The following is a 15,063-nucleotide window of genomic DNA, read 5'->3' as shown; positions in this document are numbered from 1 at the left end:
CGCAGTCGCTGTGATAGTGTTCCCTCGAATTTTACCGCAAATTTGTAAGTTATATTAGATAGCTAGGTAGTTAATTGTAATTGGTACATTATTGTGTACTTCATAATGTCAGATTTGACACGGATTGATTTATTGTTGAAATTTGAATTTTATGAGCCGAGCGGTGCTGGGCCGAGCCGAGCGGATTTGTGCAGTCGGATTGACGCCCAATTCGAGCGTTTTCGGGCAAGCGGATTCTGCCTTCTTTCAGTTTAGTTCGATCTTCCCACGTAGTGAGTTGCACAGTATTTTGTATTACTGAGCGAATCAGCTTCAGTGCGAACGCAGGCAGATTCCGCTCGGCCGATACGCCCGGCTCGGCTCGGCTCGGCCTAGCTTTGGTGTGAAATCCGCCTTAGAATTTAATTTAAGTCGTATTGTTCTGTGGTATGTCGTCTGCAACCGGCCTTAACTATCATCACAAAGAACGTTGCATTCGAAGAATTTAATTGAATAGTGCAGAAATACGGAGAGAAAATCCCTACCCGTGTTCGAATGTTGCAACGCACACAGCCGTCCATCTATTTATATAAGTCTGCTCAAGTCTGCATGCAAACGTTCGATTTTTCTCCGTTTGTCTAATGCTGTGTGCGTTAGACTCTACAGACATGAAATTCCAAAACTTTCATTCTTACAAAAAATACTGACAGATACGATACTTTTACTCAATTATAAGAAGAATCAATTGAATCGAGATGGCAAACAAGTTTTTCCAGTATAAAGACATTCAAGTTTTAGTCAGTATCTGATTAACATTGGTTTGCTATCCTTGTCTGTCATTAGACAAAACACATGACCCCATCCTTTTCCTACTCTGCACCGTTACCAAATTGCCAGGAGTTTACAAAGGTTATGAAGAAATACAGTGAACTGCCAGTATATTATTGCCGGAACCAGTACATTGCCGACCAGGGCCTTGTCGAATGAGAAAATATAAGCTAATATTTTTGTAATTTCCTATTCTAATAACCAGCTGACTACTAATATCATGTTTTTACATGCAATAGGCCCCAGGTTGGTCTAGTGGTCTGAGGATTACAACCTTCAGTCTGCTAAAGCTTTATTATTAACAAAAATCAACAATAATTAATACTAGAGATCCCTGGGTTGGAGAACTCGCTCAAGAACTGTTGTATTGTAATCTTTGAAACCCGTAACTTTTGATCATACAGAGTTGATGAAAAATTAAAGAATTTCTTTTACAAGAATAATTTGACAGTAGGTTTCATTGAGGATCCTATTTGAAATGAAAAATTACTCTTCAAATATTATATTATCGCTTCAATATCTTTGACCCCCATAATATGAATCCAAATTCATTTTTTGAAATGAGACGATGGTCATGTGATACATGATTTCGATATGGAGTTCCAAGAGAAAATAAATACTCTTCAATAATTCTTTTCATTCGAACTGCTTGTTAATGATCACTTTCAAATACTTGAATTACGACGAAAATAAATGGCGAAAACCGCACATTGATATAATTATTAAAATTTTGATGATGTGAAAGTTGTAAGGGTACAACCACACTGAAAGCGGAGCGTGGCGTGGCGTTGAGGAACGTCGTGAACAATATAATGTTAAGTAATGAGCTAAAACACACTGGAAGCGTCTACTACGAGAGCGGAGCGGAGAGGGGCGTGAAACACTGGAACAAGTTGGTTTGTTTTTTGGAGCGTCATAGCGTCAACGTGCGAGTGCCCTACTAATGTACATACTAGTGGTCTACTCTTGTACATAATAGGTAATACATTTGTTCTACTACATTTTCCCATCTAGTACACTAGTATATTAACTTAATGTTTGCCCAAATTCCCCTGTAATGTGTATTATTTGATTATTCAAAAGAGAACCTTCATCTATTGCACTTTTTAATCAAAAGTAAGGCTATTCTAATCCATTTCATTCATATTTCTATGAAATAAGGTTACCTTAGTATTATTACTTTTTTGTTTTTATAAGAATATTATGATTTTCCCTCTTCCCATTTACCATGAAATGCGTTCTATATACCCTGTTTACACTGTATTTATGGATCACTATATCTATGGATAAGAGAGTACCATAGTTATATAGTATATTAAGATACTCGAGAGAATTTTTTAATTTTTTTTGTTGTGAATTTTGTTTCGATTCTTCGTTTCATAATTTACTATTCTGTATAAATATTTGCTTCTGTACTAAATCAATTTAAATCAGATTAAGCGTATTATAATTTCATCTCCTACTCCCACTGGCGAACAAGAGTCATCTTATGACAGTGGTATTTTCAATTACCGTTTATTATTATTACACTTTGGTTGGATTGTATTGTCATGTTGAGCTTTGTTTGATTTATGTATATGTATTTATGAGTGTGGAATAAATAAAATGAATAAAAAATTACAAGTCTTTCTTCAGCATATATTAGATTCTTCCAATTAGTGACTTGTTTTTCCAGATCAGGCTTCACTCTCGTCAAAATATAATCAAAGGTTGAAGTAAACATTCGCATGTACTCAAAAAATTGGGACTCATGCTTCCTCAACACATTAAACAGATGGTGATATTCAAAAAATAGTCGACGATTTAGTTAATTTCATTAACCCACTCTGTCCTAGCAGGCTTAGCTAATATCCAATACTTCAAGTAATTATTCTCACAAAGAAATGTCCGTTCAAACTGGACAACGCCATTTTCATTTAGGCACTTGACGCTTGACGCTTTCTGAGTGTATCATGAACTCTCTGACCACGCCACGCTCCGCTTTCAGTGTGTTTGTACCCTAAATTATGTCTAAAGGTGCGTACAGATATACGCGCCTCGAACCCGCTCCACCCTCGTTCCGCCATCGCTCCGCACTAGCACCGATCATGAACGTTACGAGATATGTTAGCTCTTCTCGCTTTCCCCGGTCACTCTTGCTCCCAGGTCGATCATCAATCGATCTGCTCGAGTGACGTTCGATTGCGGAGCAGAGCGAAAGTCGGTACGCAAATTTCTGTTTTCGAAAACTTTACTCGTTTTTTTTTAAATTGCAATTCAGCACTCTATAAAGATAGATATCTCCGAATTATTTCATCAATGAGTGAAATGATTTCATCAATTATATTATCTAAAAATAGAGTTTTTCGTACGATGACTCAATTAGGTGAAAATCGCAGAAAACTGGAAAAGGAACCGAAAATTCAAGGTTGTTAAGGCATCCTGTAAAAATATTTGGGGATAGAAGTTCAATTTTTCGTATTTAAGCTGTACAAAATCATTGCACAAAAAATCCAGCTTGTTTGGAATTAATTCCCCTAATGTCCCTTTTTCACTACGGTACCTTGCGACTAGACTATCTCACTCTACCAACTCACCATCTAGCCTCCCCTCACAAGTTACATTTATTTTATTTAATCATTCAGAATTACACAACTCACAAAAAAGTACCACAGGCTCACGCCCAAAACGGTTCAAATTCTAATTTATACAACAGTCCAAATGTATATAGGTTTATCTATTAATTAATGTACTGTATATACATTAATTCCAGTGGAAATAGGAATGATCAGCTGATTGAAGAAAGTTAAGCTGGGTTTACACCGGAGTTTATAACATAATGTTAATAATATTTTATGTCATTAAAATATGTTAATAACATTTTCTTTAATAACAAGGAATTTTCAGTTAAAAACACGAGTTATCAACTTTAGTTAAGTGAAATTTTTGACGATTCAGCCAAGTTAATAGCCTTTTGTTAATGAATTGTGTTATTAAAACTCCGGTGTAAACGCAGCTTTAATCTCGTTTAGTGCAACCTGATAAACGCGCCTTTTACTCTCAGTCCATTCACAGAAATAAAAGACACAATGAGCTTGATTCTCTGGATGGTCCAAGTAAAATAATTCGTTGAAATTAACCAGTTATCAATAACAGCTATTTTGTTGCTTGTGCGCTGTTTATTACTACAAAAAGGTCTAGTTAAGGGGAGACCATATTAGGCGTTCAAGGCGTTCCTTCATGTGCCGACCCAATTAGCAAATCGGAAAACGTCCTGCGTTCAAGGCGTCCCTTCATGTGCCAACCCAATTAGCCAATCGGAAAACTTCCTGCCCTGCCGACTCTGAAAACGCCTGAAAAAAATAAGCTAATCGGAGAGCTTCCCGCCCTTTCGACTATGAAAACGCCTAATATAGTTTCGTCATTATTCTCGCACTCAGATTGTTGTCTAAATCAGTGAAGGATACAGAATTACTTCATAAATAAATCCAACAGTGGAGCAAATAAAGTGAGATAGAGCATCATTGAATATCGACGGCTGACGAGTGGAAGCTCTCTGGCGGGGTGAGGTAGTGACTCAGACTGTCCTCGGACTGAGTGATGTGTGACGACTGCGACAGATAGCGAGGCAGGTGATGCGGCGGAGGCGGTAAGCCGTTGTGCTGTCGAGGCAATGTGGCTGTGACGTCACTCATGTCACCCGATGACCTCATCACAGCTGAAAAACAAGGCCACACTTCAATCAATATCATTATGAATTTGCAATCTTTATTACTGTAGTTTCTTTCTTGGAAAGGTGATAAATATGATGGGAAAAGTCAAAAGCATTAAAATTATAGACAAAAATATTCAATTCAATTCATAATAACATCCCATAATCTGACAAGCAGATAGGGTATGAGACACAGAATCACGAGGCTTCAAAAACGTCAAACAAAGAAACAAAGTATATAAATATTATTGGGAATTTCTTTCTCTTTCCAACGATATCTTTAGAATTTGATTTTGACTGATAGATTTCTAGTTATTGAAGTTTTTCAAAAATATCGAGAAATCGATAGATCTCCAAAACTAAGGACGATATAAGAATATATACCACTAGACATTTTTTATGCAAATTTCATGTGGAATCTATGGTCTCCAGCTGTTACACCTATCGTGGGACACCCTGTATATTTCCTGTACCTATCCATTATTCTATATTTTAATGGTATTGTATTATATTTATTATTTATTCATATAAAACACTTTCAATCCAGATAAAAACTACATATTATTCAGTATTTTAGGTGATGGAAATAAAAATTGGATTGAAATGAATTTAATATACGACTGTACTTATATGTAGTAATATACGACTGAATATAATATATGACTCACAATCGGTGGGGAATGTGAAAGCGGACCCGTTGGCGTTGACCCGCATGACAGTGAGGGGGGATCGCGGCGTGTGACACTTTGTGTTGGCGGGCGTCGAGACGTCACCTGCGCCGCTCAACACCGGCCATCCTGCGTCAGCGCGCATCTCTCGCTCCATCTCCAAGTACTTCTTCTTGTCACCGATTATGCCCATCTCTTTTCGCCTAACAAAACAACAAAAATGCATTAAAATTCATTTATAAGCATTTTCAACAATTTAGAAATACAATTAACATTAACATTAACAATTGAAGCATTTATAAGCATTTATGAGTATTTCGGGACAAAATACAATGAGAATTAGAGATAAATACACGATAGATGAGGAGTACATTTTCATTTCCACAAACGACTATTTTTAGATATCATTCCATTTTCAAGGCTGAGAGAAGAAAAAAGGGTACTAATCTATCAAATTGATAAACTATAGTAAGGTTCACGTAATAATGACAGTGGAAAAAGAAAGGACAACAGCGTTACCGATTTTCTGTCGTGCCACTGCCTTCTATAAGAGATAGGTAATTCCGGTATATCTGATGTAATATCAAGTGCCGGTTGCACAACAGCCGGTTAAATTTTAACCGTGATTAATTCCACGAGTACCAATCAGTGAAGCCGTCTGAAGCCGTCTTTTCAAAAACGCCTTCTCTGATTGGTTCTCGTGAAATTAATCACGGTTAATTTTAACCGGCTGTTGTGCAACCGGGTCTAAGAGCTCTTTCTTGTTAAAAATAATTACGATCAAGATTCTCGCCAAGAAAATATATTTTTCATTGATTAGCCTAAATGATAAATTTTCATAATTGAAATTAAATATTTTGTTAATTTATTGTATTTCCAAATTGTTGAAAAACGATATGCGGAGCTAGAAAAGTACAGTGTTATCTGCTTTGTCGAATGATAGACAAATATAGAAACAATATTGATTATCAAATACAGCCATTAGATTAAGATTTTATTTTAATTTAATTTTTTATTTCAAATAGAACATTGAATCAAGATTTTATTTTAATTTAACTTTCTATTTTAAATGAAACTGTAGAATTTGACGATATACTGTGTGTTTTTTATTTCATTATGGAACGGTTCTAAAACATCGACAGTGACTCAGTCGAATTTTCAAGATTTTATAAACAACATATCAGATCAAGGCAATTACGCACCTCTCCCGCAATTTCTGGAACAGCAGATAGTCGCACACGAAAAACTCGTGAATGCTGGCGATTAGGAAGTTGGAGACCCCGAGGGCCAGCACTATGAGCCTGAACGAGTATCCTTCGGGCATGACCAGGTCAAACTTCCTCCTGAGCAGTTCGGGCGGCTCAAGGATTAGATAGAAGACGAGCAGACAGGACAGGAAGCTGACCAGCAGCAGACTCCAGTTGGTGAGGATGCTCTTGCGGTAGGGCGGACCCTTGGCGAACACCACCGCCAGGATGATGTACTGCAGGCTGGAGATGGTGAACACCGCGTAGTTCTCGTGACACTCCACAGACGGCGCGTCGGTCGCGTTGTAAGGCTGGAACCTGTCAACATACATACAAAATTTACTATTTATTAAATTTGAAAGATCGGTTTTAGTCCAGGTCTGAAAGCTCTCTCCCATAGCTATATATGATTTGTAATCCTATACTATTAACGAGCAACTTCTGTTTTTATGTTTATATATTTGTATGTTTGTATTTCACCGTATCTCGAAAACGGCTCTAACGATTCTCACGAAATTCAGTACATAGTAGGTTTATGATATAAAGATTCGATTGTACTAGGTCTCATCCCTGAGAAAACTCGTTGAAGGACATTAAAAGGATAAGTATTATTCATCCTTGGAAAAACAGCTGATAATAATTATTTCGTTGTCTGTTGGTGATGGATGTGAGTGAGGGAGTTCGTGTGTGTGACTGTGTCAAAATGATGACTCAGCTGTTGAACTTTTGTAATCATTCAATCAGGAACTTAGTGCCGGTTGCAAAAAAGGCGGATTATTTTGAATCCTGATTAATTCCAGTAGATTCATCTTTTTGAAATGGTCTTCTGTGATTTGGTTCACGTGAAGTTAATCAGGATTAAAATTTAACCGGCTTTTGTGCAACCGGGCCTTTGTGAGGGAAATTTTTGCATTCCTCTGGGAATTAATCTCAATTTACTGTGATTAGATAGAACCTTTCTGTACAAATGTTATTATAATTTCTTCTTTCGTAATTTTTTTATGCTTTTGTTCTTGTACTCCAGAGCGAAGCTCGGTCCCCGATATTTGTATTAATAAATTCCGCTGATCGTATTGTCCATGAGAAGTGATTTGGAATAATGTTTATTATTTTAGTACCTATGTAAATTAACTGCCTCCTTATACATTCAATATTAGTGTTATAGGTTTAGTATATTTCGCACCTAGAGCAGAAAATGAGATTTTTCCAGCTCGAAATCGGTTTTCAAGTCCGAGGCCGTAGGCCGAGGACTAGAAAAGATTGAGAGCTGGAAAAACATTTTTGCCCGTGGTGCGAACGATATTTTTCGCCACACTACGGGTATTGCTGACAAAATAAATAAAGAATTCCAAATAAAGAATACTCGTTAAGCTATCGTACCTATCTCTTGATTTTAGTGGTAGAAGATTTGCAGTCCGGATTTCAGATTCTTTTAAAATTTCACTTGGAATACCACAGTCATCTTCAAGCATTTTTGAAAATTCGGAATGCACTAATCAACAATAAATAATTGAATAAAACTGGTTGCAAAAACTGGAAGCGAATTAGTTTGATTCGAAACTGGAACTGAAATCATGGCTACTTCAGCTGATGATGAAAGTGGCCACTCGCCCGATCTAGCGGATGACTTATTAACTACTTCCATGAGCGGCTGGAAAGAGACAACTTTCTGGCCTAGCCCGGAAAAGAAACCCTTTTCTGACGTCGTCTGCAAACAAGGTCTTTCAGATCTACGTAGGGACTGGAAAACAGCTGCTTTCTGTGCAGTGTGGCGAAAGAATATTTGTTAGCAGTGGCCCTTAATTATTATAATCTAAGGGCCACTGCTAACAAATATGTAACCTATAACACTAATATTGAATGTATAAGGAGGCAGTTAATTTACATAGGTACTAAAATAATAAACCTCATTCCAAATCACTTTCTCATGGACAATAAGATAAGCGGAAAAATTAAACTGGATATAAAAAACTGGACATACAGTAATTTCTTCTTCCATTTAGATATATGACTCGAGATTTCTGCTCCACCATTGTTTTTTCTTTGGTTTTTTTCATTTTTCAGTGGACTCGCTTACCTTTATTTTGAGTACCTATTCCTCTGTTTCTTCCTTCCCCCCATTTCTCCCTTCCCTTTTTTCCTCATTACTTCTCTTCTCTTCTTTGCCTGCCTATTACATGGGAAACCATAGTTGGCTAGGTATCTTCCTCTCTTTTTTTCTCTTCTCCAACACACCCAACCACAAAGCCCATGATTTTTTATATTTGTAACATTTTATTGTGTTTTATTTGTTTCGTAATTCTTTGTAATTTTGTTTTGTCTTGTTTTGTGTGTTTTTAATAAATTGAAATAAAATGAATAAAATATGTAGACTGTTTATGCCCGGTTTCACCGAGCTCACGAGCTCACCGAGCTCGGGTTTCACAGATCATGGTCACAAATCGCTTTACAAGTGCACTGATTGTATGATTTCCAAGGCGAAAGTTTTTGTCATGAATTCCAGTGTACAAAGATTACACGGTTTAATCATGTTCAAATCTTTTGACCGAGCTTGGTGAAACCGGAAATACTTAGCTTTGAAGCAATTTGTTTCAGCCTGTTTCTTCTCATATTTGTCATGTTTAAGTATCGTCATTAAACGAATAAATGAATGAATAGAATTGACACAGTTCTATGAATATGATTTTTGAAGGGACGGATGCAAGGATCCAAAGAGTCAAAGAACCCCACACGTCAACCAAAGCTTATTGTGTTCCCAAGTTAGTTAGGCAAACCAATACCTGTGTCCTTTAGACACAGTTCTAAGTTTCCCTATGAATTTAGTTTTGGTAAGGAAGAACATGACAGTGGAAGTATTAAAATTAAAAAAAGTATAATAGATAATTAACCATGGTCATAGTTGAAAATATTAAATAAAATGATAAGATATAAAATAGGATGTGGAATTCCATACTTTTCGGCATAAATACCTCTTGAATCACGTAATTAGGAAAGTGAAGAAGAGATTATAACAGAATAAAAATTATATTTTATGAGTATGAATCATTGTGTTGGATTTCAGAATGAATAAGTCAACACAAATTGGTTTAGGACCGAAAATCAGTTGCTAAGCATAGGTTACAAATGATAGGATATTATAGATTGATTTCTACACTATACAATGCTGATAAAATGAAAGTAAGTAATTGAAATTGATTCGAATTGGGAGGTTTGTTCGAGAAAAACGAAAAAATGCTGCAAGAAAAGTTACAAGCTCACTTAGGAGGCTGAACGCAACTAATTGAGATTAATGAAAAATTTAATAATGCTATAAATATTATGTAGCTGATAAGGTGAAAAAATAATATTATAGAAAAATATTGTCAAATCCACAAAATTAAGTTAATTTAAAAACCATACTCGAGTTTCAACGCCATACTTGGCATCATGGAGAAGTTTCACAACACTTCTGAAAGCAGTGTAAATTTTATTATGTAGCTAATTTGGCATGAAACGAGTACTTACCATTCGAAATTCTGAACTGAATAGAAGCTGGCCAGCTGGAAGGCGTAGGCGATGAGCATCTGGCCGACGAGGGAGACAATGGGCGCCATGGAGATGAGTGAGGTCTGCGGCGGATGCGGGACGAGGGCCCCCTTGTAGGCACCCGCCTGGCTGATGACGTAGGCGAACGCCGTGATCAGGAACAGGTCGATGAACAGGTACTGGAAGTCGGACAGGTTGCTGTCGATCGAGTAGAGGATCATCACCGAGATGAACTGCACCAGGCTGTAGGCGGCCATGTACTTGAATATCGCGAATGACGTCACTAGCGCTGCCCGACCTACATCAACAATAATCACTTATCAATCGATCATTCTTTCTTTTGCTGGATGATGCCTACATAGGCTTATGAGGGTAATTTTAAGGTTGACATTCATTTCATCACATTCATTTCAGTTTATCACGAATCAACTGGGTGAGGCCGCCTAAAGTGAGGTCCACGTTATAATGACAGTATTTGATCAACTTTGGTTTTGCTATCCTTGTCTATCATTCGACAAAGCCGGTGGTACTATCCTTTTCTAGGTCCACAACGATGCCAATTATGTTTTTGACAGTGTAGAAATATAATTAATTAATGCAGAGAATTGGCATCGCTATTCTTCTATCTTTATCCACTGTCATTATAATGTGGACCTCACTATAGTTTGATTGATTGATCAGTTGGTCGAAATCTCAGTTCCTCAAGTGTCCGTTGTTCTCAGGAAGTCCATTTGATAAAGTATCATATATTCAAATGATACAGTATTATATATAAAACATAAGATTGAAAGCATTAGAATTATCAAAAGATTTCGAATAACAAGCATATTGCCATTTAAAAGCAAAAACCTAACCTTTTTACCATTAAAATATTAATAAACATGACTTTTTGGGTTATGTCAATATTAGCAATATTGATCCGCGTCAGTTTTCAATGTATTATGCCGCATCCACACTATCACCCAATGCGTACAGATGACGACGAGCGCCTGAGTGGTGGTTTAACACTGCCCTTCATTGGCCTTCGCTTGTCATCGCTCCGATTTTTCTCGAGCGAAAGCCAGCCAAGCGAAGGCGAGTGGCCAGCCGAGCATCCACAAATGATCACATTGCAAAGTGGATGGCAAGACCAACCTGGCCAAGCTTAGCAGCAAGGCAGCATTAATTGTATTATTTTGTATTGAATGTATTGCTTCCGAAGAACTCAGAAGTCGTTGCTGTAAAATGATCTATTTTATCTATCTACCTTCACTCTTCACTGTTTGTTTACTTTGTCTCTCAGCTCCCAGAACCGAGTAAAGTTGTTTCAATTTTAATTTATATCTTTTTAATTATATTTCTCTTCAGTCCCAGTATGTTGCACTAGATTTAGGAATAGATGACGTTTCGAGCTGGCGCCATTTTTTTCATGCTATTACTGTATTGCTTGTGATTGAATGAATGTTTTGCCCACTACAGTACAAGCATTATGAGTGAAAATTATAGCCTACCTTCGCGTACAACTTGCACGACGCACTGTATGTTGACGTCGCGTGAGCGGAACGGCGCCGCAATGGACGACTCGGCGTCGGACAGAGAGACGCCTGTGTGAGCTGCCTTCAGGGCGCCACAGTCGTTTGCCCCGTCGCCACACATTGCTGCAAGCAATTAATCAACATTGATTATCATCATTAGTTTCGATGCCAGTCAACTGTCCAACGAAACCATTACAGAGTGGCTGTAAATCAGATTGAAGTTTGACTGAACCTTTAATATTTTCAAATGCTGAAGCCTAAAACATAAGAATTAGGTAATGGAGAAGAGTGATGTTGCAATATCTTTCGTCCCGGTCACACTCCTATGAAAATATGTTAATTTTAAAAACAGATTGATGTTAGGATCGTCCCAAAATTAAGTTACACTATTTTTCATAACTTTGTACATGACAGGGAAAGGGTGAAATTTTCAGGGAACTTTCTTCCATGTTTAATGACATTGCTGTAAAAATGTCATGTGGCTGCTGCCTTAATGCATTCGTGGGGCAATCCAATATGGAGCCACCACTCACTTCTACCAAATGAAAAGTTCGTAGTCTGATCAGTTTTTCAACGGGAAAGATTAAAAGTCCCATTGAAATTCACAACGAGTTGTCTAGTGTGTATCGTGACGACGGTATGTCAAGGCGAATTTCTTCTCATTTGTTTCAATCCTCTGTTGAAGAATTTACATAGGAAAATTTCCATTTTTCAGCAATTCATTATCCTACTCACAACATTATTTGCGAGTTTTCACGAACATATATTTCATCCACAGTAACTGATATAACACTTACCAACATAATAGCCAAGCGATTTCAGTTCTTCTACCAGTTCCTGTTTCTGATCGGGCGTCATTCGAGAGAAAACCGCTCCACGAGTTACGATTTTCGGCATCAGTTCCGGGTATTTGTCACGTATCAGCGACCACACCGAGCCAGTCAGCGAGAACACAAAGTTCGAAGGTGATCCGTAGTCATTGGAACAACTGAAATAATGAAATATACATAAACAATTATTATTCAGACAACTACATTGTATATTTGCAGGTTACCGTATTTTCAAATCTTCGAATTGCTAAAATCCTACTTTGAAACTCTTTTGTACCAGTTGCACAACAGCCGGTTAAATTTCAATCGGGAGTAATTCCACGACAACCAATCAGAGAAGCCGTCTTTTTAAAAACGCTTTCTCTGGTTCTCGTGAAATTAATCACGCTTTGAATTTAACCGGCTGTTGTGCAACCGGGCCTTTAAATAGTTATGTGTTTTTGTAATATTAAAGTCTACAAGACTTCAACCCTTCCAAAACTCCATAATTTTGAAGTTTTACCTCCTATTAATACAATACCTTTAAAGATGATCTTTACACATTGTCAAGGTGCTACACTCAGTAGAGCACTATAAAATACATCAACTAGAATAAAGGTGTAGTTTGAGTATATTTCATTGGAAATGTTAAGCTGTTGAGCTATTAAGAATTGTTCATGAAGAAAGTTTTCCTGATAATGCCCTCATGGATACTACTTTACCCAAGCATGATATATTACTATATCTACAGCTTTATGTGGAAACCGTTTTATATGATGATATTCCTTCAAAAAATAGGAAGTATAGTTCAACACAAGTATCGTTCATTAACCAGGAAAAATGTCGACTAACCTTATTTCCTGTGTTTGCTGATTTCACATTTTCAAGGTGCTACACTCAGTAGAGCTCTATGAATACATCAACTAGTATAAATATGTGGTTTAAGTATATTTCATTGGAAATGTTTCTGAAACTTACATAACTTTGTTGTCAACAGGCATTTCGACATCGGTCATAATACTGTTTCTAGCTGTTCCATTGGCTGTGACCGGAGTGATGGCTGTGAGCGACTCAGAGGTGTCAAGACTGAAAATACTGTTGGTTGCCGTCATTTGACTAGAGTTTCCTTGTGCCTGGAAAAATAATATAAAATGAATTATACAATAAATTCTCATGATATATTTTATAGAATCTTTAAATGATCAAATTTACAGAATGTTTTAGTTGGTAGAGCATAAATATTCATGTGCCTTTTACATATTATTGTTGGATTCTACTAATTATATAATATTATAGGCCTTACTGTAAATGAATGAATAAATGGATAGAATGATCGCTTTGCACTGTAGGATGGACTGCTGAGCAGGCCTGCTACCAATGTTCCAAAATCATAAATGTACATTTCTTATCATAAAATGGTTGTTTGCTTTTCAATTTTTTAAGTTTCTTCAATTTAAGATCAATTATTAAGAGTGCGGAGTAGCAGTCGGCCATATTGAATTGATGTCCCATAAGAACAATGTAAAATCAGTCAAATCATGCTTTCTTTTTGGAACACAGCACGTCTACAAGTTACATAGGATCGTCTCGAAAAAGCATTGGATAAAGTACAATCAAATCAGTCAAAACAGGTCTACAGCTTACATAGGATCTTCTTGAAAAATTGATCGAATGAAGTACTCAATATAAATGCTGAGGTATTTAATGAAGCTGAGCTACCGCCAATCCAGTGTTCAAGCTCCTGTCTCTTCTGCGTTTCCTCTTATTCGATGTAATAGAATAAGAAAAATCGCCTACATACTCAAGATCTAATTAGAGTATATTTTTTGAATAAGAAAGGAATCCCTTTCAAAACATTCAATAATTGGAAAAATATTTATCATGAATAACAGTTATAATTACCATGTTGAACGTGGGCACTGGATGATTGGTTTCAGAGTAGTAGATTTGAGGAACTTGATCGCCCGGCTTCAACTTTGAATTGACAGTAATGACACGCTGACCCAATGAAACGATGCCGCAGTCTCTAGCCACACTCAGCGCCGTCAACATATTGTCCCCTGTAACAAACCAATCACTTAAGCATTGCATCATTTCAATATTCCTCACAATAATATATAATTTTCTTCCACCTAATATCCAAAGTACTTAATTGCTCCCTGAAACAGAATACTAAAGCTTGCCTAGAGAAACTGGATTTTACGACCTGGGGACTAAAATTGACTCTATTTAAATAACATGGGAAACAACTCTATTGGTCTATTTCACTAAGCACCTTGTTGGAGGTAGCTAGGAAGGTAGTCTATCAGATCTATCAGAATATCTAGAATAATTCTTTATCAATATTAACGAAAATCTATTATCTGTGAATGGTGTGAAAATAAATTATTTGACCTTCTGCTAACTAACAACCCAATCACACAAATATTCAGGAAATTACTGGATTGGAAAACGTTTAGTGTGAATTTTTCCGTTTAACCTAAGTAACCTGAATCGATACAATTTTCCTTCGAGCACATTCATAACAATAGGTTTCAGTGGAGGTCTTTGAAAATTCAAAAATTTAATCCAAACATGTGTTTGGAGTTGGAAACACAACTTGGAGTTGGAAAGATTCTTGATTTGCAGTTGGAAATTACTGAGATATTGCAATTATTCAAATGCTAATGAATTAATTATTATTATTTAAAGAAAATCCAAATTAAATTTTGTAATTCACCCCGAAGACTTCTGCTACTGCAAATATTGACAACAGGGTAAACAGCTAGATGGAAATTTGATGAGCGCTACTATTCAAACATT

At 36.7% G+C, this 15,063-nt stretch overlaps 1 protein-coding gene across 1 annotated transcript in view; it reads right to left on the bottom strand.

Moving 5' to 3' along the window:
* Positions 1–3,044: 3,044 nt before the first annotated feature.
* The window catches only part of LOC111064211 (probable cation-transporting ATPase 13A3), a 70,578-nt gene continuing 58,559 nt past the window's right edge, over positions 3,045–15,063 (bottom strand). Inside the window, exons 15-22 of the mRNA XM_039419302.1 lie at positions 14,164–14,321; positions 13,240–13,394; positions 12,250–12,440; positions 11,429–11,575; positions 9,918–10,236; positions 6,369–6,731; positions 5,167–5,369; positions 3,045–4,504 (exon numbers count right to left, since the gene is read on the bottom strand). Of these exons, the coding sequence (XP_039275236.1) occupies positions 4,308–4,504; positions 5,167–5,369; positions 6,369–6,731; positions 9,918–10,236; positions 11,429–11,575; positions 12,250–12,440; positions 13,240–13,394; positions 14,164–14,321 (1,733 nt within the window). The 3' untranslated portion in view covers positions 3,045–4,307. The remainder of the gene's footprint in view (positions 4,505–5,166; positions 5,370–6,368; positions 6,732–9,917; positions 10,237–11,428; positions 11,576–12,249; positions 12,441–13,239; positions 13,395–14,163; positions 14,322–15,063) is intronic.

This window comes from Nilaparvata lugens, chromosome 1 (assembly GCF_014356525.2).
Source record: "Nilaparvata lugens isolate BPH chromosome 1, ASM1435652v1, whole genome shotgun sequence".
NCBI classification, from domain to species: Eukaryota; Metazoa; Arthropoda; class Insecta; order Hemiptera; family Delphacidae; genus Nilaparvata; species Nilaparvata lugens.
Note: the sequence above shows the minus strand (reverse complement) of the source record. Positions and strands in the feature narration are given on the sequence as shown.